Below are 25,305 nucleotides of genomic sequence, written 5' to 3'. Positions count from 1 at the left end.
TCTGTATTATTTTTACTTGCTACATACTGACAGCAGAATCTTCTGCATGGCATAAAAAGACTATGTTTCTAAGTCGCAAATAAGACCCTGAATTCCAGTTCTTTACAGAATAGTTGAACATGCTTGAGCAAATTATTTAATTTCTCTATTTCATTTTCCATATCCGTGAAATGGAGATAGTGAATACCTGCGCATCCCGGGGTCAGATACTATAGATATTTACTAAACTAGTTTCTCTCCCCTTCTCTCTTATGAAAAAGGTTTTTAGGAGGCTAACCTTGTTTCTCTTTAATTGCAAGTGATGTGGTGGTTAGTTTTCACATTACTGTGCTATATAACTTCCCCCCAAATTCTTATATTTAAATGATTGTCGGTTTCATCAGCAATTTTTTAAGAATACATTCTCACAAATAGAAGTAACTGGGCAAAAGAAGATAAAGATTTTTATGATTTTAAAAATATGTTACCGGGCTTCCCTGGTGGCGCAGTGGTTGAGAGTCCGCCTGCCGATGCAGGGGACACAGGTTCGTGCCCCGGTTCGGGAAGATCCCACATGCCGCGGAGCGGCTGGGCCCGTGAACCATGGCCGCTGAGCCTGCGCGTCCGGAGCCTGTGCTCCGCAATGGGAGAGGCCACAAGAGTGAGAGGCCCGCGTACCGAAAAAAAAAAAAACAAAAATGTTACCATATTGCCTTCTAGAAGAGTTGTGACAATTTACAGTCCTACACAGTGTTCCAGGGTTCCCTTCCCACAAACCTTACAAAAAATGGGTATTATCATTTTTTAAACCTGTAAATCTGAGTGAAATTTTATTTCCTTAGTTTATATTACATTTCTTTGATTACTAGTGAAGCTGAACATTTTTTCATATGTTCCCTTCTTTTCTCATAATGAACGTTGCTGTGGAGAAGTCTGATGCTAGCCTATTTCTCCCTGTATGGGTCACCTGATACGTCTGCCAGGTTACCTAATGGATTCTTTTCTTAACTTTGAATTTCAATAACTTCATTAGGATATGTCTTATTACCACTTTTACCTGCATACAAAGTGTCATTTTCTTATAAGATTTAATTTTCTGTTATTTCAAGAAAAAAATGTCTTAAATTATATGCTTAAATTGTTCAGTTTTTTTATTTCTGGGAATATTCCAATTATGTGTGTATCGGACTACATGTAATATTGTGAATGTAGTCAATTCCAAAGAGCTTTTGTGCAAAAGGAAAGTGAAATTATCCATCTTATCCATTTTTAAAATCAGGATTTTTTTGTTTTATGTTGATGCTCTATAGGTTCCAACCAGTAAAGAGATCACTAGGCCATCCAGGGGACCAGTCCCACCATTAATTAGTCACACTGGAATCCTTCAGGCCCAGCAACAGGCAGTGCAGATAATGGCTGCCATTAAGGGTGGGCAGGCTTTTGTTGCTGCTACTTCAGAACAGGAAAAAAATACATTTGCATGTCCAGCCTCTCAGACCCAAAGGAAAGCCTCAGGAGGTATGAGAAAATCTTTTTTTTAACTCACTTATTTAATAAATGAGGTTTTACCTTATTTTAAAAATGTTTCTTATGAAGTCCATATATTCCCCATTATAGTTAAGTCAATCACCTAGAGCTTTACATGAAATAATACGATTAGCTTGATATCTAAATCATTTATATTGTTTATCTCTGTACGCTAGGCAATGAAAGGTAGTATTTTGCATGCATTCTTACATGGAGCAAGTTGCTTTATAAATTATTTAAATTTGTTCTAGGTTATACTGGAGGTGGTTATTGGGACCCTTTTGTGTTTGCATTTTGTTTTCTTCAAGAAAAAAAAAATATATGTATATATATATAGAGAGAGAGAGAGATCAAGCCTATAAATGAAGCATTGTGAAACTTTGAGTTGATGATTGAAATAAACTCATCATCTGAGACTAATGACATTAAAATTTACCTTTTCCTTTTTCTCTCATTCATTTTAAACTTCTTAGAAAATTCATGTACATCAGACAGCCTTCATGGGGATGTAGCTCTTTCAAAGGAAAATCCAACTGCAAAGCCAAACAGATCACACATTCCTGTGGAAAGTATTGCTTCTTTTCCTGTAAAGGTACTATAAACTAAGTCTGAAGATAAGAATTTTATTTCTAATTACCATCATATACCCGTATATAGAGCCCCTTGGAGAGTGGGTATATTCTTCTCTCCGAAGACCCCTAATTCAGATAAATGCCAAACCTATTGAAGAGAAATTTCAACCTTTTTTGGTTACCCTTAGATATAGTTATTTTCATATTATCATGGGATGTGTGCCTGTGTGTCACTTTTGGTTAATTTGGTTTTCCTATCCTTGGAAACATTAGGCATTTTTTCAGACCTAAAATATCTGTAGCTATGATTAATTTAAGCTGCCTCAGAGTTTTTCAGAGAAAAGTTTTACATTGGAATATGCCTTTCAAGCCACATCCAGTGAGGGGTGTATATGTGTACATATGTGAGAGAGACAAGGAGACAGAGAGACAGACCTTTAGAAAATAATGCCCACTAGTAATATGATAGTACAACCTTTCCTCTTTAGTCAATTTTCCCCTACTTGTGGCAATGATTTTTTTTTCTTTTTACCAAATATTCTTTAGCAGAAAACTACCGGTCAGTTTTAAGGCTTTGTCCCTCCTAAAAGTGAGGTAGATTAACTCATTCTAGAATTCTTAGTCTTTTTAAGTCCGTCAAAAGGAATGCTCACCTTGTTTCTAGCTGGGATCGTTTTAATATTGAACATGCAAAGATTGTCATAAATTTAAGTCCAAACATTTTTCTTAATGAAAAGGTAACTGAAAGGCATTGGGACATATATTTGTTTTAAGAATAGTAAACTGGGACTTCCCTGGTGGTGCAGTGGTTAAGAATCCGCCTGCCAATGCAGGGAACACGGGTTCGAGCCCTAGTCCGGGAAGATCCCACATGCTGCGGAGCAACTAGGCCCGTGCGCCACAACTACTGAGCCCGCGTGCCTAGAGCCCGTGCTTCACAACGAGAGAAGCCACCGCAATCAGAAGCCTGCGCACCACAACAAAGAGTAGCCCCCGCTCGCCGCAACTAGAGAAAGCCCTCGCGCAGCAACGAAGACCCAGTGCAGCCAAAAATAAATAAATAAATTTATTAAAAAAAGAATAGTAAACTGCACACCTTCTTATACGCTGATCAGAGGACCAAACCATGGTTCTAAGAATCTGGATATGGAAACAGCAAAGGGATTAGATGGGTAATCAGATCAGCCTTAATAATGGTGGACATACAGGCAGCTGTCCCCCTTCTCCCTTTTGTGAGTGTAGATAATTTATGCCTTGCATTTATTCTACTTCTGATGAATTTAAAACTTGAAATTATTTTTAAATTTAATTTTGGATATAAAACTTAGCTAAGATAGTTATACTTTCATACACATAGTAGGAATGTTAAACAGAACACACATGTATTCTTCTTTTCTCTAATCAATTTTATATTTAACAAGATGTTGAAACATAAAGTGGCTCATCAGAAAAGGGCCATAGGAGAATCAGAATCCTCGTCCAAAGTACCTGATGAAGTAAGACAACGCTATGTCAACCTCTTTTTTGAGAAGTATTTGGGAGTTTATAAAACAGGATGAGGCTTTTAACAAGGTCAATACTAAACAATGTAATTTATCAGAAAACACACACACACACACACTCTTAGTAACTATTACTTTGACTAAAGAACTCATGAGGCACAACTAGCAAACAATTTTATTCAGTTTCTCTCCACTACTTTTTTGAAGCCAGGCTGTGGACCTAGTTTTTTTCTCCCTCTTGAATTACTTTTCTGGTCTTGGTAATTTGTAAAAAGTACTCTGGTTACTTTTTTTTTTTTTTTAATAATTAAACTCTTTATGTTGGAGATTCATCAGGTTTTTTTAAAAATTAATTTATTTATTTTTGGTTGCATTGGGTCTTTGTTGCTATGTGCAGGCTTTCTCTAGTTGCAGCGAGCAGTGGCTACTCTTTGTTGCGGTGCGCGGGCTTCTCATTGTGGTGGCTTCTCTTGTGGAGCATGGACTCTAGGTGCACAGGCTTCAGTAGTTGTGGCACATGGGCTCAGTAGTTGTGGCTCGTGGACTCTAGAGCACAGGCTCAGTAGTTGTGGTGCACGGGCTTAGTTGCTCCGCAGCATGTGGGATCTTCCCAGCCCAGGGATTGAACCCATGTCCCCTGCATTGGCAGGCAGATTCTTAACCACTGTGCCATCAGGGAAGCCCCTGGTTACTTTTAGTGGTAAAACTGTCTTAGTCCTGAGATTTCATATCAAAGCAAGTAGTTTATTAATCTGAGTTGTGTCTCCCCCTTTATGTACTGTCTAGTGAGCCACAGTCCCCACCACTCCCTATTAGGCACACCTGCTACACTCATTTATAAGCCATGCCTGGTTTCTTGGCAGCACCTGTATTTGCAGTTCCTACTCAAAACCTTTCTCCCAAATTGAAACCTTTCAGATCAGTGGCAATAGCTGTAGCTCTCACCCCATGCATATTTTCAAAATCCAATGTGGAGTGGTGAGGATGGTGGCTTACTAGATAGAATAAGTTCCATCTAAAGGTGGGCAGATACCTCTTGGCTCCATCTGATTATTGCAGTTTGGAAATTCAAGTTCAAAATGTACAGATTTCTAATCTTCCAATAATTTTTATCTTAAAATCTCTACTTAAAACACTGTTAGACAAATACATGTCTGAGCACTAGATTTGGGCTTTGTGCTGCCCTTCCTCTGACTGAGGTGAATTCAGATGACTCTGGAGGTTATTTTAAAAGACCATGGGTGGATGAAACAAGAGGCAGATTTCAGATCGACATGAAAAAGACCTTTGTAACTGATATGCTGTCCATAAAACAGATTCACAAAACAGTGAGCTGCCAGTTGCTAAAAGTGTTTGGGATATAAGCTAAATTGTCATCACAACAGGAGATTCATGCATTAGGAGTGAGGAAGGGTCAATTTAAGAATTCTTTTTATTAACAGCTTTATTGAGATATGATTCACATACCCTACAATTCATCCATTTAACATATATAGTTCAGTAACTTTAGTATATTCACAGGGTTGTGCGATCACTGCCACAATTAATTTAAATACATTTCCATCGCCCCCAAAAGACACCGTTTACCCTTCATCTGCCATTCCCCCACTCCTCCATATCTCCCAGCCCTAGGAAACTACTAATTTACTCTCTATTTCTATTTATTTGCCTATTCTAGACATTTCATGGAAATGGAATCATGTAATATGTGGTTCTTTTGTGACTGGCGTAATGTTTTCCCCTAGCATAATGTTGTCAAGGGTCATCCACGTTATAGCATGTGTCAGTGCTGAGTAATATTCTGTTTTATGGATATACACATTTTATTTCTCCATTCATTAGTTGATGGACATTTGGATTATTTCCATTTGGGGCTATTATGAATAACAAACATTTGTACAGAATGTTTATTTGTATTTGTGTACAAGTTTTTGTGTGGACAAATAGTTACATTACCCTTAAGCATATTTCTAGGAGTAAAATTGCTGGGTTATATGCTAGTTCTACATTTAGCTTTTTGTGGAACTAACAAACTGTTTTCCAAAGTGACTATATCACTATATTCCCACCAACAACATACAGGGGTTCTGGTTTCTCCACATCCTTGCCAACACTTGTTATTATCTGTCTTCTTTCTAGCTATCCTAGTGTGTATGAAGTGGTAGCTCATTTGTAGTTTTGAATTGCATTTCCCTACCAACTAACGATGTTGAACATACTTTCATATACCTGTTGGCCATTTGTATATCTTCTTGCAGAAATGTCTATTCAAATCCTTTGCCCATATTTTGCGTTGTCTTCTTACTGTTGAGTTATAAGAGTTGTTTATGTATTCTGGATACAAGTCTCTTAGATAAAACATTGGCAAATATTTTTTCTTTTCTGTGGGTTGTCTTCTCACTTTCTTGATGGTATCAGTTGCAGCACAAAGTTTTTCACCGTGATGTATTCCAATTTATTTTTCTTCTGTTGCTTGTGCTTTTGGTATCATATGTAAGAAAACTAGGTCACAAAGAGTTATTTCTTTTTTTTCCTAAGAGATTGAAAGTTTTAGTTTTTACACTTAGGTGTATGATCTGTTTTGAGTTGAGTTTTGCATAATGTGTGAGGTAGTGGGTCCAACTTCATTCTTTTGAATGTGGATATCCAGTTATACCACCATTTGTTGAAAAGACTATTTTTCCTTATTTAATTTTTGTGTCATTTTTGTCAGAAATCAGTTGTAAATATAAGAGTAACTGACCATAAATTCTGAGCTCTGGTTCTCTTGCTTTGATCTCTATTTCTGTCCTCATGCCAGTACTACACAGTCTTAATTACTGTAGCTTTGTAGTAAGTATTGAAATTAGAAGTGTGAGTTCTTAAAATTTGTTGTTCTTTTTCAAGAACGTTTTGGTCCCTGGCATATCCATATAACTTTTAGGATCAGCTTGTATTTTCTGCAAAAATATCAAGTTAGGATTTTGATAGAGATTGTTCTGAATCAGTAGATCAATTTGTGGAGTATTACCATTTAACAATATTAGGTCTTGTGAGCCATGAACATGGGATGTCTTTACATTTATTTAGATCTTTAGATCCTTTCAACAGTTTTTGTAGTTTTTCAGAGTACAAGTCTTGAACTGCTTTTGTTAAACTTATTCCTAGGTGTTTTAATCTTTTTAATGCTATTGTAAATGGAATTGTTTTTGTAATTTTATTTTCAAATTATTCATTACAAGTGTGTAAAAATACAATTGATTTCTGATCTTGTATCTTGCAACTTTGCTGTACTTGTTTATTAGTCCTAATCATTTTTATTGAGTTCCTTGGAAGTTTCTTTATAAAAGATTATATCTTCTATAAATAGAGTTTTATTTTTTTCTTTCCAATGTGGGTACTTTTATTTCATTTTCTTGGCTAATTTCTCTAGGCATAAACTCCAGTATGATATTGAATAGAAGTGATAAGAGGAGCCATGCTTATCTCTTTCCTCATTCTAGGAGAAAAACTTTCAGTCTTTCTTCATTAAGTGCAATAGTAACTGTGGGTTTTTTATACGTGTCCCTTCTGTTTCATCTAAATTTTCTAATTTATTGGCATATAGTTGTTCATAGTATTCCTTTATAATTCTTTTTATTTCTGCAAGTTCTATAATGATGTCTTCTTTCATTATTGATTTTATTATTTATTTATTTTTTTTTATGGCTGCATTGGGTCTTCGTTGCTGTGTGTGGGCTTTCTCTAGTTGCAGTGAGCAGGGGCTACTCTTCATTGTGGTGCACAGCCTTCTCATTGCGGTGACATCTCTTGTTGTAGAGCACAAGCTCTAGGGCATGTGGGCTTCAGTAGCTGTGGCACATGGGCTTAGTTGCTCTGCAGCATGTGTGATCTTCCCAGAACAGGGCTTGAACCCATGTCTCCTGCATTGGCAGGTGGATTCTTAACCACTGCGCCACCAGGAAAGCCCTCATTTATTTTAATAATTTGAGCCTTCTCTTTTCTTGGTCAATCTAGCTAAAGTTTTATCTATTTGGTTGATCTTTTCAAAGAATGAACTTTTAGTTTTTATGATTATCTCATTTTTAATTCTTTATTTTACTTATTTCCACTCTAATCTTTATTATTTGATTCCTTTTGCATTCTTTGGGTTTAGTTTCCCATTAAAATTCTAGTTGCTTAAGGTGGAAGGCAAATTTACTGATTTGAGATCTTTTTAATATAGCGATTTACAATATTAATTTTACTCTAAGCACTATAGGTGCATCCTATATGTTTCATTATGTTGTGTTTCCATTTTCATTCATCTCAAAGAACTTTTAAGTTTCCCTTTTATTTTTTTATACATCTTTATTGGAGTATAATTGCTTCACAATGTTATGTTAATTTCTGCCGTACAACAAAGTGAATCAGCTATATGCACACACATATCCCCATATCCCCTCCCTCTTGAGCCTCCCTCCCACCCTCCCTATCCCACCCCTCTAGGTGGTCAGAAAGCACCAAGCTGATCTCCCTGTGCTATGCAGCAGCTTCCCACCAGCCATCCGTTTTACATTTGGTAGTGTATTTATGTCAGTGATACTCTCACTACATCCCAACCACCCATTCCCCCCGTCTCCTCAAGTCTGTTCTCAACGTCTGCATTGTTATCCCTGCCCTACCACTAGGTTCATCGGTACCATTTTTCTAGATTCCATATATATGCATTAGCATATGGTATTTGTTTTTCTCTTTTTGACTTACTTCACTCTGTATGGCAGAGTCTAGGTCCATCCACCTCACTACAAATAATTCAGTTTCATTCCTTTTTATGGCAGAGCGATATTCCATTGTATATATGTGCCATATCTTCTTTATCCATTTGTCTGTCGATGGACATTTGGGTTGTTTCCATGTTCTGGCTATTGTAAATAGTGCTGCAGTGAACATTGTGGTACATGTCTCTTTTAGAATTATGGTTCTCTCAGGGTATATGTCCAGTAGTAGGATATGGTCCTACTGGGTCATATGGTACTTCTATTTTTAGTTTTTTAAGGAATCACCATACTGATCTCCATAGTGGCAGTATCAATTTATATTCCCACCAGCAGTGCAGGAGGGTTCCCTTTTCTCCACACCCTCTCCAGCATTTCTTGTTTCTAGATTTTTTGATGATGGCCATTCTGACTGGTGTGAGGTGATACCTCATTGTAGTTTTGATTTGCATTTCTCTAATGATTAGTGATGTTGAGGATCTTTTCATGTATTTGTTGGCCATCTGTATGTCTTCTTTGGAGAAATATCTATTTAGGTCTTCTGCCCATTTTTGGATTGGGTTGTTTTTCTGATATTGAGCTGCATGAGCTGCTTATATATTTTGGAGATTAATCCTTTGTCCATTGCTTTATTTGCAAATATTTTCTCTCATTCTGAGGGTTGTCTTTTCTCTTGTTTATGGTTTCCTTTGCTGTGCAAAAGCTTTTAAGTTTCATTAGGTCCCATTTGTTTATTTTTATTTCCATTTCTCTAGGAGGTGGGTTAAAAAGGATCTTGCTGTGATTTATGTCATAGAGTGTTCTGCCTATGTTTTCCTCTAAGAGTTTTATAGTGTCTGGCCTTATATTTAGGTCTTTAATCCATTTTGAGTTTATTTTTGTGTATGATGTTAGGGAGTGTTCTGATTTCATTCTTTTACATGTAACTGTTCAGTTTTCTCAGCACCACTTATTGAAGAGACTGTCTTTTCTCCATTGTATAGTCTTGCCTCCTTTATCAAATATAAGGTGACCATATGTGTGTGGATTTATTTCTGGGCTTTCTATCCTGTTCCATTGATCTATATTTCTGTTTTTGTGCCAGTACCATATTGTCTTGATTACTGTAGCTTTGTAGTATAGTCTGAAGTCTGGGAGCCTGATTACTCCAGCTCCATTTTTTTCCCTCAAGATTGATTTGGCTATTTGGGGTCTTTTGTGTTTCCATACAAATTGTAAAATTTTTTGTTCTAGTTCTGTGAAAAATGTCATTGGTAATTTGATAGGGATTGCATTGAATCTGTAGATTGCTTTGGGTAGTAGGGTCATTTTCACAATGTGGATTCTTCTAATCCAAGAACATGGTATATATCTCCATCTGTTTGTATCATCTTTGATTTCTTGCATCACTGTCTTGTAGTTTTCTGAGTAAAGGTTTTTTGCACCTTAGGTAGGTTTATTCCTACTTATTTTATTCTTTTTTTTGCAGTGGTAAATGGGAGTGTCTCCTTAATTTCTCTTCCTCATTTTCCATTGTTAGTGTGTAGGAATGCAAGAGATTTCTGTGCATTTTGTGTCCTGCTACTTTACCAATTCATCAGTTAGCTCGAATAGTTTTCTGCTGGCACCTTTAGGATTTTCTATGTATAGTATCATGTCATCTGCAAACAGTGACATCTTTACTTCTTTTCCATTTTGGATTCCTTTTATTTCTTTTTCTTCTCTGATGGCCATGGCTAAAACTTCCAAAACTATGTCGAATAATGGTGAGAGTGGAAATCCTTGTCTTCCTCCTGATCTTAGAGAAAATGGTTTCAGTTTTCCACCATTGAGAATGATGTTGGCTTTGGGTTTGTCATATATGGCCTTTAGTATGTTGAGGTAGGTTCCCTCTATGTGCACTTTCTGGAGAGTTTTTATCATAAATGGGTGTTGAATTTTGTCAGAAGGTTTTTCTGCATCTATTGAGATGATCATATGGATTTTATTCTTCAGTTTGTTAATATGGTGTATCATATTGATTGATTTGCGTATATTGAAGAATCCTTGCATTCCTGGGATAAACCCCACTTGATCATGGTGCATGAGCCTTTTAATGTGCTGTTGGATTCTGTTTGCAGGTATTTTGTTGAGGATTTTTGCATCCATATTCATCAGTGATATTGGCCTGTAATTTTCTTTTTTTTTCTTTTTCTTTTTTTTTTTTTTTTTTGCGTTACACGGGCCTCTCACTGTTGTGGCCTCTCCCATTGCGGAGCACAGGCTCTGGACACCCAGGCTCAGTGGCTGTGGCTCACGGGCCCAGCCACTCCGCGGCATGTAGGATCTTCCCGGACCAGGGCACAAACCCATGTCCCCTGCATCGCCAGGCGGACTCAACCACTGCACCACCAGGAAAGCCCCTGTAATTTTCTTTTTTTGTGACATCATTGTCTGGTTTTGGTATCAGGGTGATGGTGGCCTCATAGAATGAGTTTGGGAGCATTCCTCCCTCTGCTATATTTTGGAAGAGTTTGAGAAGGATAGGTGTTAGCTCTTTAAATGTTTGATAGAATTCACCTGTGAAGCCATCTGGCCCTGAGCTTGTTTGTTGGAAGATTTTTAATCACAGTTTCAATTTCAGTGCTTGTGATCAGTCTGTTCATATTTGCTATTTCTTCCTGGTTCAGTCTCAGAAGGTTGTACTTTTCTAAGAATTTGTCCATGTCTTCCAGGTTGTCCATTTTATTGGCATAGAGTTGCTTGTAGTAGTCTCTCTCATGAGCCTTTGTATTTCTGCAGTGTCAGTTGTTACTTCTCCTTTTTTGTTTCTAATTCTGTTGGTTTGAGTCTTCTCCCTTTTTTTCCTGATGAGTCTGGCTAATGGTTTATCAATTTTGTTTATCTTCTCAAAGAACCAGCCAGCTTTTAGTTTTATTGATCTTTGCTGTTGTTTCCTTCATTTCTTTTTCATTTATTTCTGATCCGATCTTTATGATTTCTTTCTTTCGGCTAACTTTGGGGTATTTTTGGTTCTTTAATTGCTTTAGGTTTAAGGTTAGGTTGTTTATTTGAGATTTTTCTTGTTTCTTGAGGTAGGATTGTATTGCTATACATTTCCCTCTTAGAACTGCTTTTGCTGCATCCCATAGGTTTTGGGTCATCATGTTTTCATTGTCATTTGTTTCTAGATATTTTTGGATTTCCTCTTTGATGTCATCAGTGGTCTCTTGGTTATTTAGTAATGTATTGTTTAGCCTCCATGTGTTTGTGTTTTTCACGGGTTTTTTTCCCTGTAATTAATTTCTAATCTCACAGCATTGTGGTCAGAAAAGATGCTTGATATGATTTCAGTTTTCTTAAATTTACTGAGGCTTGATTTGTGACCCAGGATGTGAACTATCCTGGAGAATGTTCCATGCACACTTGAGAAGAAAGTGTAATCTGATGTTTTTGGATGGAATGTCCTATAAATATCAGTTAAATCTATCTGATCTCTTTTGTCTGATTTAAAGCTATCTGATTTAAAGCTTGTGTTCCCTTATTAATTTTATGTTTGGATGATCTGTCCATTGGTGTAAGTGAGGTGTTAAAGTCCCCCACTATTATTATGTTACTGTCTATTTCCTCTCTTATAGCTGTTAACAGTTGCCTTATGTATTGAGGTGCTCCTATGTTGGGTGCATATATATTTATAATTGTTATATCTTCTTCTTGGATTGATCCCTTGATCATTATGTAGTGTCCCTCCTTTTCTCTTGTAGCTTTCTTTATTTTAAAGTCTATTTTATCTGATACGAGTATTGCTCCTCCAGCTTTCATTTGATTTCCATTTGAATGGAATATCTTTTTCCATCCACTCACTTTCAGTCAGTATGTTTCCCTAGGTCTGAAGTGGGTTTCTTGTAGACAGCATATATATGAGTCTTGTTTTTGTATCCATTCAGCAAGCCTGTGTCTTTTGGTTGGAGCATTTACTCCAATCACATTTAAGGTAATTATTGATATGTATGTTCCTATTAACATTTTCTTAATTGTTTTGGGTTTGTTTTTGTAGGTCCTTTTCTTCTCTTGTGTTTCCCACTAAGAGAAGTTCCTTTAGCATGTGTTGTAGAGCTGGTTTGGTGGTGCTGAATTCTCTTAGCTTTTGCTTGTCTGTAAAGCTTTTGATTTCTCCTTCAAATCTGAATGAGATCCTTGCTGAGTAGAGTAATCTTGGTTGTAGGTTATTCCCTTTCATCACTTTAAGTATATCATGCCACTCCCTTCTTACTTACAGAGTTTCTGCTGAAAAATCAGCTGATAACCTTATGGGGATTCCCTTGTATGTTATTTGTTGCCTTTCCCTTGCTGCTTTTAATATTTTTTCTTTGTATTTAATTTTTGATAGTTTGATTAATATGTGTCTCAGTGTGTTTCTCCTTGGATTTATCCTGTATGAGACTCTCTGCACTTCCTGGACTTGATTGACTATTTCCTTCCCCATGTTAGGGAAGTTTTCAACTCTAATCTCTTCAAATATTTTCTCAGACCCCTTCTTTTTCTCTTCTTCTTCTGGGACCTCTACAATTGTAATGTTGGTGCATTTACTGTTGTCCCAGAGGTCTCTGAGACTGTCCTCAATTCTTTTCATTCTTCTTTCTTTATTCTGCTCTGCGGCAGTTATTTCCACCATTCTGTCTTCCAGGTCACTTATCCGTTCTTCTGACTCAGTTATTCTGCTATTGATTCCTTCTAGAGTATTTTAAATTTCAGTTATTGTGTTGTTCATCACTGCTTGTTTGTTCTTTAGTTCTTCTAGGTCCTTGTTAAATATATCTTGTATTTTCTCCATTTTATTTCCAAGATTTTGGATCATCTTTACTGTCCTCACTCTGAATTCTTTTTCTGGTTGACTGCCTATCTCCTCTTCATTTGTTTGGTCTTGTGGGTTTTTACCTTGCTCCTTCATCTGCTGCATATTTCTGTGTCTTATTTTAACTTACTGTGTCTGGGGTCTCCTTTCTAAAGGCTGCAGGGTCATACTTCCTCTTACTTCTGTTGTCTGTGCCTAGTGGGTGAGTTTGGTTCAGTGGCTTGTGTAGACTCCCTGGTTGGGGGGACTGGAGCCTATGTTCTGGTGGGTGAAGCTGGATCTTGTTCCTCTGATGGGCAGGGCTGCATCTGGTGGTGTGTTTTGCGGTGTCTTTGAGCTTAGTATGACTTGAGGTAGACTGTCTGCTAATGGGTGGGGTTGTGTTCCTGTTTTGCTAGTTGTTTGCTGTGAGGCATCCAGCACTGGAGCTTGCTGGCCGTTGGGTGGAGCTGGGTCTTTGTATTGAGACAGAGACCTCTGGGAGAGCACTCACTGATTAATATTCCATGGGGCTGGGAATTCTCTGGTGGTCTGACATCCTGGATTCGGCTCTCCCACCCCCAAGGCTCTGGCCTGATCCCCAGCCAGACCACCAAGACCCTGCAAGCCACACGGTGTGGAAGAAAAGGAAGAAGAAAAACAAAATCATAAAGAAAAAACAAAAAAGAACCCAAACAGACAAAACCCCAAGACAAATGGTGAAAGCAAAGCTAAACAGACAAAATCACACAAAGAAACATACACACAGGCACTCACAAAAAGAAAAACAAAAGAAGAGAAAACAAAGAAGAGAGCAACCAAACCAATAAACAAATCCAAAACCAAAACAAACACTAAAAACTAACAAAAACATAAAAGCAGAAACAAATCAAATGCAGAAAGCAAACTAAAAAAGGCACTGAAAACATAAAACAAATACAAAAATGATAAAATGTAAAGATGAAAGATGAAAACAAAAGGAAAAAATACAAAATGACAGAGTAGTAAAGTAAAAATAGAAAAATATAAAATACAGTTAAAAAAGAAAACAAAGCAAAAGAAAGAAAATAACAAACACAAGCAAAAAACACAATATAATATAAAAGTACAGTAGAATTAGGTAAAACAATTAAGTAAAATATATTTTAAAAATAAAAGCATAAAAAGAAAAGTAAATTAAAAAGTTAAATTAAAAAAATAATAATAAAAAAAGAAGAACAGAACCAAAAAAAAAAGTAGTGGTATTTTCCTGTGGCCTTAGTTGTCAGTGTCCTTGGCCGCATAGTGAGCCACAGACAATCCCTGCTTCCCCAGGAAGCCCTCTGGTACTTCTAGGTGGGTCTCTGGACCTATTGTGGGCACTGTGGGGCCAGCTCAGACTCTGACCTGGCCTTAGTCCTGCGTGTACTTGCCCCCAAAGTCCACAGTTGTCCCCAAAGTCCACAGCCTCAATTGTGGGAACACTCATTGTCTATTCAGGTATTCCACAGATGCAGCGTTTACCCAGCTGATTGCGGGGATTTGATCACTGCTCCTGAGCTGCCTGGGGAGACTTCCCTTTCTCTTCTTTGGTCGCACTGTCCCTGGGGTTCAGCTTTGGTTTTGGCCCCGCCTCTGCATGTAGCTGCCCTTAGGCGTCTGTTCCCCGTCCAGGCAAGAGGGGGTGAAAGCAGCAGCTGATTAGGGCTCACTTGCTCAGGCTGAGGGGAGAGGGATATAGCAGTCATAATTGGGATGTGTGGGGAGTGCCTGCAGTGGCAGAGGCTGGTGTGAAGTTGCAAGAGCCTAAGGAGGTGCGCCACGCATTCTCCCGGGGAAGTTGGCCCTGGTTCTCAGGACCCTCAGCAGTGGCAGGCTGCACCGGCTGCTGGGAAGTTGTGGGCAGGTACCTGCCTTGCACACAGGACCCTTGGTGGCAGTGGCAGCAGCCTCTGGGGTCCGAGATAACAGCCACAGCTCATGCTTGTGCCCATGTAGGCATTGCTCTACCATCTGTGAGCACACAGAGAGAGAAGCTCTTCTGACAGGGCTGCCCCTCTCCTCACACACCCCACAACAAAGGTCTCCTGCCTCTCTGGCAGGCCTAGGTTTTTTCCCAGACTCCCTCTCAGCTAGCTGTGGTGCACCAGCCCCCCAAGGCTGTCCTCACGCAGCCAACCCCAGTCCTCTCCCAGGGGTCTGACCTCCGAAGCCCAAGCCTCAACACCCAGCTCCCACCTTCCCCTGCAAGTGAGCTGACAAGTGTCTCAGGCTGGTGAGTGCTGGTCAGCACTGATTCTCTCTCGGCACTCCACACCTCTGTTGTTGCCTCTCCTCCGAGGCTCTGAAGCTTCCCCGTCCCATCCCCACCAGTGAGGGGGTTTCCTAGTGTGTGGAAACTTTTCATCCTTCACAGCTCCCTTCCAGAGGGGCAGATCCTGTCCCAATTTCATTGTCTCTTTTTTCTTTTGCCCTACCCAGTTACATGGGGATTTTCTCACCTTTTTGGAAGTCTAAGGTCCCCTACCAGGATTCATGTAGATGTATTTTTGATGTATTTGTGGGGAGGAAGGTCATCTCCATGTCTTACTCTTCCGCCATCTGGCAGGTCTCTCCCCTAAGTTTCCCTTTTATTCCTTCTTTGACCTGTTCATTATTTAGGAATGTGTAATTCAATTTTCACATATTAATGAATTTCCAAAATATCCTGCTGTTGATTTATAATATAGTACCATTGTGGTCAGAGAACATACTTTGTATGATTTCAGTCCTTTTAAATTTATTGAGGATTGTTTTATGACCTAACATAGGATCTGCCCTAGAAAATGTCCCATGTGTACTTGAAAAGTATATGTATTCTGTTCTTGTTGTGTGGCGTATTCAATAGATGTCTATTAGGTATAATTGCTTCATAGTTTTGTTGAAGTATTCCATTTTTTCTTGATATTCTGACTTGTATCCATTATTGAAAGTGTGGCATTGAAGTTTCTGATTGTTGAATTGTTGTTTCTCCAATTCTATCAGTTTTTGTTTTGTGTATTTTGGTGCTCTGGTGTAAGATGCATATTTGTTTATAGTCATTATGTCTTTCTGATAGATTAACACTCTTATCATTATAAAATGTCTTTCTTTGTCTCTAGTGACAATTTCTCTTTTAAAGATTATACTGTCTGACATTAGTGCAGCCACTCCAGCTATCTTTAATTAGTGCTTACAAAGTATCTCTCTTTTCTTCCTTTTGCTTTCAACCTATTTGGTCTTTGAATTTAGTGTGTGTCTTGTAGACAGCAAACAGTTGACCCATATTTTCCCCCATTCTTCCAAATGTAAATGGAGTGTTTAATCCATTCACATTTAATGCAGTGACTCATAACTAATAAAGTAGGATTTATTGATACATCATCCATTTTGCAATGTGATTTTTATGTCTTGTGTCTTTTTATTTCCTCTACAATTATTGCTTTGTTTTGGGTTAAATATTTTCTAGTATACCATTTAAATGCCCATGTCATTTCTTTGACTATATCTTTTGAATTATTTTCTTAATGTTTATAGTAAGGATTACAATTACCATCTTAATTTGTGACAATCTGGTTCAAACTAAAACTAACTTAATTTCAATAGTATTCAAAAATTTACTCCAGTATATTTCTTTCTACCCCTCCTTTATACCATTACTGTCATATAAATTACATCGTTATATATTATAAAACCTGTAATTCAATTTTATAATTCTTGCTTTATGTTATTGTCTCTTAAAATAGATGAAGAAGAAATAGATTACAAACAAATACATATTTATTCTCATATATTTTCCTGTGAAGTTACATTTACCAGTGTTCTTTATTTCTTCATGTGGATTCAAATTACCGTCTAGTGTCCTTCTCAGACTGAAGGAATCCCTTTAGCAATTCTTGCAGGATAGATCTGCTAATGACAAATTCCCTGAGAGTTTATCTGGGAATGTCTTCATTTCTCCTCCATTGTAAGGAAGAGTTTAGTTGAGTACAGAATTCTTGGTTAACAGTCTTTTTCTTTCAACACTTTGAGATGTCATTCCACTGCCTCCATGGTTTCTGATGAGAAATCAGCTTTAATCTTATTAAAGATCCTTTGTACATAATGTCATTTTTCTCTTACTATTGATATTTTCAAGATTTTCTTTTTGTCTTTGACTTTCATCAGTTTGACTGTGACATGTCTAAGTGTGGCTCTCTGTGAATAAGTTCTACTTGGAGTTTGTTGAGCTTCATGGATGTATGGGTTAATATTTTACATAATATTGGGGACGTTTTTGGCAATTATTTCTTCAATATTTTTTCTGCTCCTTTCTCCTTTTCCTGTGGAACTCACATTATGTGAATATAGGTATGTTTGTTTGATGGTGTCCCACAGGCATCTGAGGCTTTGTTCATTTTATCTTGTTCTTTTTTCTTCTCCTGAAGCTGAATAATCTCTATTGGTCTATCTTTAGGTTCACTGATTATTTCTTCTTCTAGCTCATATCTGGGGTTGAGCCCCTATGGTGAATTGTTCATGTAATTTTTGTACTTTTTAACTCCAGAACTTCAATTTTTTTTCTATTTTTATTTCTCTTTATTGGTACTATTTGATGAAACATCATTTTCACACTTTCCTTTAATTCTCTAGACATCATTCCATTAATTTTTTAAACATATTTACAATAGCTAATTTAAAGTCTGTGTCTACTGAGTCCCAAATCTCAGCTTTCTCAGGAGCATTTTCTCTTGACTGCTTTTTTGCTTCCTGTTAGTGGCATACTTTCCTGTTTCTTTACATGTCTCATGACTTTTTGTAGAAAACTATACAGTTAAATAATGTATCATAATAACTCTAGGGTCAGATAGGTATTTATTTTGTTGCTAGGTTTTTGTAATTGTTTTTCTTGTTGCTACTTACTTGCTTACTGACTTTTCTGAACTAATTCTGTAGATTCTGTATTGCTTCCAGTGTATGGACACTTAAGTCCTCTGGTGGCATTTTTTTTTCAGTTTTTTTATTATTTATTTTAGGAGTCATCCTGTGTCAGTACAATTTAGTGGTCAGCCAATGACTGGTTAGAAGAGTTTCTTAAATGCCTTGTCTGTATGTCTTCCACCCTTTTTATCCCTTCCCACTAGAGGATCTATGTGAGAAGGCATGCCTTCAAACTTGTTGCAGTTTATAAGACAGCCTTAGCTTTTACTTCCTGTAAACCTGCAGGGTTTCAAGGTCAGCCACTAGTGAGTTATTGGGAGCTTCTCTTTTCCCAGATCTTTCTTGGGTCACCTTTGACACCCTAAGAATATGTCAGAGCTTTTCAAAGTTTCAAAATCTAGTTCTCCAAGATTTCCTTTTAAATTCCTAGGCAGGTTCTTGTTTACCCACCTGAAATCATAGCCTTAGGTAGCTGCCATATTGCCACCCATTTACTATTGTTTTGATAGTACTCTGGGGATAGGTTTTTTTTTTTTCCTCCCATGAGTTGAGCTCTGAGTCCAATCAAATACCCACGGCACTCTGGGGATAGAGATTTTTCCAGGAAGCTGCTTGTTCGGACAAAATACTGACTGTGCTCTGGGGATGATGCCTTTAATGTAGCTCTAAAAGAGTTCTGTCCTTTCTGTTGGCTATCAGGCTGCCAATTTTTTGCAGCTATGATGCCACTAAACTGGGGAGAAAGGCGGGTGGGAATAGCCTCAAGCTAAAATGTTAGAGACACCACTGTCTTACCGAGGTTCAGTAGTTTCTCTTAGACAATTTTCAGGTTTTTTTCTGTGGCTTTGGTTAATTTTCCGAGCTTTGAAATGGTTGGTTTTAGTTGTTTTGCCAGTATTTGTATTGTTTTTGTGGGACAGTTTGTGAAGGTTCTTGTCCTACCATTCCGGAAGTCTTTCTCCTCTAGGATTCTGTATAAGTTACAGAATAATGGCAAAGCAAAGAAACAAAAAAGGAGCCTCTTAAAGAGAAATGTTACCCTTTTTCTTCCAGCTTTGTCTTTTTCTGTATCCCTGTCTTGTCTTCTGTACTGTCTTCCAACCTCCCTATGGTGTTCTCTCTGTGATGGTTTAGTGTAGTGAGGAGAGTCTTGGCTTCGGAACTTGAGCACACCTGGATTCCATTTCTAGCTCTGCAACAGTAAGCCAGATACTGACTTTCCTTCGGTCTCAGTTTCCTCATATAAATTGGTGATACTCATAGAATCACAATAAAGATTAAATGAGAAAACTTTGAACGAGCTTATTCCAGACCTGTACATACTAGGTGTACAGTAAATTAGTAATATAATAATATACATATACATAATATACATATACATATATGTATATGTATATTACATATATGTACATATACATGTACATATATGTATACATATACATAATATACATATAATATGTATTATTTATTCAGTTCTCTCATTTCATCCCTTTTTACTGACCTATCTTAATGAGTTTTGGTGTAAAAATAGTAGTTAATGGGTTTAGGAAAGTAACTTATAGAAGAAAGATAATGAAAAGAGAATCATGTCTTGTCTTTGCTGTGTGATCTTAAGCAAATTATTTAGCCACTTTGAGCCTTAGCGTCCTCACCTTTTAAATGAGAATACTAGTATGTGCCTCTGATATGTTAGGGCCTTGCTTTGAGAATCAAATGAGTTCATGACACTGTAGGCTTGTGGAGGCTTTGCACCATGCACTGTCTGCAAACATACAGTGGTCTCTAGTTTGTGAAGATAAGTGTCTGGTTCTTGGATTACATTCATGGGATTAAGTTTGCTTTTTTCTCTTCTCAAAAAACATAAATGTAGAATGTAAAATAAGTTGCTTATTATTTGTGGCACCATTTCCCCCCATCTTTTGAGTTAGATAAGTATTTTGCCATATTTATCCATTATGTAGCAAATGACATTTATTGTTCATAGACTTTGGATTTAATATTTTCATTTAATTGTTCACTTTGTGATTTAGGCTAAAATAGAAGAAAAGACCATTTATGAATGCTGTGGCCGTCGAAATATGTATGTGAACATAGCAAGAAATACTCTGAAGAAGCTGAGAGACCAAGGTAATGTCTTTTCAATTAAGTGATAAGATAAAAAGTTGTGATTAACACCCGACACTGAATGTGTTTTCTTCATTAACAGCGTTGTTTTTAGATATTCAATGAAATGTATGTTTTAAATATTCTGTTGAGTCGAACGTGCAGGTGGCATTTTTTTGTTGAAAGTAACAAGTTAGCCTTGAACTTAGTTGTGAATATAACCTCACTGAAGGAGGTTATCAGTGATATATTTAAATTTGATTTCTGGTTATAAAAGTAATTCACCTCCATGTGGAACAGTATCAGTACTTCTCAACTTTTTAAAAATCAGTATTGTCCCCCTAATAAACCTATTTTTTCTACCTCCTTCACCCCCAGTAAAATGAAGTACTGAGGGATAATATTTTATCAGTTAAATTGAGTTTTGTAGAGCCACATACTATAGTAATATCTAAGATTTTTTTCACTCCTCAAAAGCCAACTTTACTCCTCTGGGGGCAGTACCACCCCAGTTGAGAATACGTGGCATGAGTTCAAATAATACGGAAAAACATCTTTTTTTTTTTTTTTTTTTTTTGCGGTACGCGGGCTTCTCACCGCTGTGGCCTCTGCCGTTGCGGAGCACAGGCTCCGGACGCACAGGCTCAGTGGCCATGGCTCACGGGCCCAGCCGCACCGCGGCATGTGGGATCTTCCCGGACCGGGGCATGAACCTGTGTCCCCTGTATCGGCAGGCGGACTCTCAACCACTGCGCCACCAGGGAAGCCCCAGAAAAACATCTTTTAAAAAAACAGTCAAAGACAGCTATCTTCCAGATCTCTTATATAGACCCTCCTTTACATGACTACAGAGATATATATAATATTCATGAATACAATCATTTTATATACAGTGTGTCTAACTTTTTTTACTCAGTAAGGTATCATAGAAGTCTTTTGTCAGTTAACCTGGAATCCACATTCATATCTAGATCTGTATGGTACTTTTTAAAGACTGCATGAAATTCTGTTGTATGGAACCTATACTATACATATTCCATTATATGGAATCGATAATGTAGATGAACTAAATGCCTTTGGGTATTTAGATTGCTTACATTTTTTTTGAGTATAAATTCTGTGATAAATATGTGTGAGGATGTTAACACGTTAACATTTACTTAAACCCGAGCGTATGTATCTTTAGCATAAATTCCTATACACAGAGAAGCTAGCAGAAAGGGTCTGCATGTTTAAAATTGGTAAATATTGTGGTTTTTTCCAATTTTATTTATTTATTTATTTTTGGCTGCATTGGGTCTTCATTGCTGCGCGAGGGCTTTTCTCTAGTTGCGGCAAGTGGGGGCTACTCTTCGTTGCAGTGCGTGGGCTTCTTATCGCGGTGGCTTCTCTTGTTGCAGAGCACAGGCCCCAGGTGCATGGGCTTCAATAATTGTGGCACGTGGGCTCAGTAGTTGTGGCTCACGGGCTCTAGAGCACAGGCTTAGTAATTGTGGCGCATGGGCTTAGTTGCTCCACGGCATGTGGGATCTTCCCGGACCAGGGCTCGAACCCGTGTCCCCTGCATTGGCAGGCAGATTCTTAACCACTGCGCCACCAGGGAAGCCCTGGTAAATATTGTTAACTACCCCAGAAAGGGTTTGTCCATTTACATCGCCCACTAATGGTGGAGTGTGTGGTTTTCCTCACACCCTGCCAAACTTTCTTATTTATCCTATTTCAGAGTGTGAAGGTATATTAAAAAAAATAAAGTTAATTTAATATATTTTATTACTACGAAGTTGAAGATGTTTATTTCTCTCTCTTTTTAAATTTGCTCTTTGTATCCTTCTGCCCTCCCTTTATAAATTGTCCTATTCATTTGTCCTATTCATATTCTCTTTTAATAATACTGCAGATATTTTCTTTAGTTTGTCACTTGTGCATCAGCCTTATTTATACTTTTTTTTTATAATATAGAGGTTATTTTCAAAGTGTAATCAATCTCTTTTTTATTGGTTTCTGGGTTTTGTGTCATGTTTTGAAAGTCTGTTCCATTCTCAAGAATGTAAAAACTGTTCATCTGTAATTCCTTTATGGCATTTTTTTAATGTACAGCACTTTAAGTAGACTTAAATACATGTATTAAAATATGAGATCTCTTAGATTAGTATTTTCATGGCATTCTAGCTTCCCCCCACTTTTTCTCATATTAAATATAGCACATAGAAACAGAACATGCAGGGGCTTCCCTGGTGGCGCAGTGGTTGAGAGTCCGCCTGCCGATGCAGGTGACGCGGGTTTGTGCCCCATTCCGGGAGGATCCCACATAACGCGGAGCGGCTGGGCCCGTGCGCCATGGCCGCTGAGCCTGCGCATCCGGAGCCTGTGCTCCGCAACGGGAGAGGCCACAACAGTGAGAGGCCCGTGTACCGAAAAAAAAAAAAAAAGCCTCATGTAAGAATTGAAACAACGTAGATGCTTTTAGAATCTCTTAATACTTCTCATAACACAGTTTTTCATTTTACAAAAGAGTTTGCTAAAGCATGTCTAGTAAATTCTGCTAAAGTAATAAATTAGAGAAACTTTCTCGAGAGCTCATTAGAGTGAGGGGATCTGGGACTGGGTTACTGGTGTTGGGAAGAGATCCTTGAGCTATCTTGCCTTTGTGAGAGTCGTCAGGGTTCCCATTGTCTCCTGCTTGTAAGCTTTTGTACTTTTCTTATCTGAGTGAGTATTAAGAACTGTTACACAAGATTTCGAGCCAGAAGGCCTGGGTTTATGTATCAACTGTGCTGTGTGACTTTGGTCATATGTCCTTACTTTTCTGAGCCTCATCTAACTCATCTGTAAAAATGAAGTCAGTTCACTTGCCATTCTGGCTTAATGTAAAGTTTAAATCAACATGCTTAGAACAGGTTTCGGCCTGCTTAATATGCACCAGCTATTACTGATATAATTTTAACTTTCCCATCTCTCACCCAAAACTTAGGACATCACGTGGTCCAGGGAACAATATTGATTTGTTGTGGCTGTTACTGAAGGACACGAAGATTTGGATTCTTTTAGACTACTGTCTTACTTAATGTTAATCAGAATCCTAGCATTTCATAAAAGGGTTAGTAGACTCTAACCCTACCACTACTTAAAAAGGGAAAAAAAGCAATTTAAATTTTATTGGACAGCTTTTCTTTTTCTCTTAGCGCTCACAGGAATTATTCTTTACAGACATCTTAAAGGCTCCCTTCTAACTGAAGCACAGTTCTGTGAAAATAACTACCCCCAACCCAACGCTGACAAACCAGGAAATATTCTTTTAAACCCAGGCATGAGAAAAACTCTTGTAAATGATCATAAGCATATGGGTCCAAAAATTATCCTTTCTACACGCTGAGACTGGAGCCCTAAAAGTCCCAATGTTCTGGGACTTCCCTGGTGGTCCAGTGGCTAAGACTCTGCGCTTCCAATGCAGGGGGTCCAGGTTTGATCCCTGGTCAGGGAACTAGAGCCCATGTGCCACAACTAAGTCCCATGCTGCAACTGAAGATGCTGCATGCGACAATGAAGATCCCACGTGCCACAACTAAGACCCAGCACAGCCAAATAAATAAATATGAAAAATAAAAGTCCCAGTGTTCTGACATTTTCTAATCGAAACAAGATTTGTGGCCAGCCATGGCCACAAATGATGGCCGCATCATTAGGCTACAGGTAAAAACATGGTTGCATCTCATTTTCTTTCCCTTTCCGTTTCATTTTAGTCCCAGTATCTAAGTGCTTTATTTATGTAATCAGTTTTATTAAATCTTAGCAGCCATTTCAGGTAAGTACTGTTACCACCTCCATTTATACAAATGAAGAAACTAAGGTTCAGAGAGGTCAAATAATTTATCAAAGGTCACTCAGAAAGTAAGTGGTAGAGCCAGGATTTGAACCCAAGGAGTCTGACTCTGGAGCTTCTGCGTTTACCCCTAGACATATGTAGGCAGTGCTGTGTTCCGTATACTTCATACCCTTTCACTAGGAATTCTTATAAAAAGACTTCCAATTAGTCTTACTATTTTGCATTTTCTCCAAATACTGGGCATAGTTAGTTAATATATTTATCCCACTCCCTCTCCCCCCAGAAAAGAGATAGCAAGAGAATATTTAACATTAACACAACTGTCAAATGTTAGGTCCATCAGAGTTTGAAATGCTTATAGAAATATTTTTCATTGGCCTTTCTTTAAATCCTCTCATTGGAAGGCAGTACACTTAACAGTTAAGAACCGGGGCTCTGAAGGAGAAAGGCGAATCTGGGTCTGGGTGCTGGGTAAGTCATGAGTCACTCTCCCAGTGTCGGCTTCCCCACTCTGAACAATGAGATTATGGTAGCTGCCCCATCAGTAGCTATGAGAATCCGTTAAAATAGTGCATCTGAAGTGCCTGGTGCAGTGCCTGCCTCGTCATCGCATAACAGACACCCAAATAGAAGAGTTGCTGTCATCATCGTCATCAGAGCCAGTTTGAGGGTCATTAATAAAAACAAGTATTCATAAACGGGTCTAGTGAAAAGCCCAGATACACTCTCAGTGACAATAAACAGATCACTATGTGTCTAAAAGGAAGACATGGGTCCTAATTCAGGAGTTACTATGTACTAGAGTAGATGACAGATCAAGTTGGTGACAGTCAACTTGTGCTGCTAAAACCACAATCCCCTGGCGTTGGGCTGACTCTGGAAGCAGGTGGGAGAATGCCTGTTTGAGCAGTGGCAGCCCTGATGCGGAAGCAGCTCACCTGCACGTACTCCTTTGCATAATTCTGTTCCTTTTCCTGTTACTTGGAGATCACACTGAGTCTGTGCTCACGACAGGATCAGGAATGCAAAGGCAAGTCCCTGCATGCAGGTCCTCATTTCCCGCCCCGAATCTATTCATGAATAACTCTACTTCATGTTCTGTTTTAGCTTCTAGGAGGATGTGCTGTCGATGTGGGAAGATCTATGGCGTGACTCCTGCAGGCAAACACAGCAGCGTAGAGGAATGTCACTACCACTTTGGCCGACTGGTGAGTCATAAAGGCAGGTGTCTGGTCGTTCCATTTCATTTACTTGATGAGCCGGTGCCAAAGCGATGGGGAGAAAAGTGGAATAAAGTATTCAGTTCAACGTGTATTTGTTAAATACAGTCCAGTAAAGAGAAACTGTATTGATT

The 25,305-nt window shown here is 38.2% G+C and overlaps 1 protein-coding gene across 1 annotated transcript in view; it reads left to right on the top strand.

The window, feature by feature from the left end:
- Positions 1-25,305, top strand: part of EQTN (equatorin) — a 49,905-nt gene that overhangs the window by 11,842 nt on the left and 12,758 nt on the right. The window contains exons 6-9 of the mRNA XM_060301016.1: positions 1,290-1,497; positions 1,980-2,098; positions 20,056-20,152; positions 25,059-25,159. Coding sequence (XP_060156999.1) covers positions 1,290-1,497; positions 1,980-2,098; positions 20,056-20,152; positions 25,059-25,159 — 525 coding nt within the window. The remainder of the gene's footprint in view (positions 1-1,289; positions 1,498-1,979; positions 2,099-20,055; positions 20,153-25,058; positions 25,160-25,305) is intronic.

This window comes from Globicephala melas, chromosome 6, assembly GCF_963455315.2.
Source record: "Globicephala melas chromosome 6, mGloMel1.2, whole genome shotgun sequence".
Taxonomy (NCBI): domain Eukaryota; kingdom Metazoa; phylum Chordata; class Mammalia; order Artiodactyla; family Delphinidae; genus Globicephala; species Globicephala melas.
Note: the sequence above shows the minus strand (reverse complement) of the source record. Positions and strands in the feature narration are given on the sequence as shown.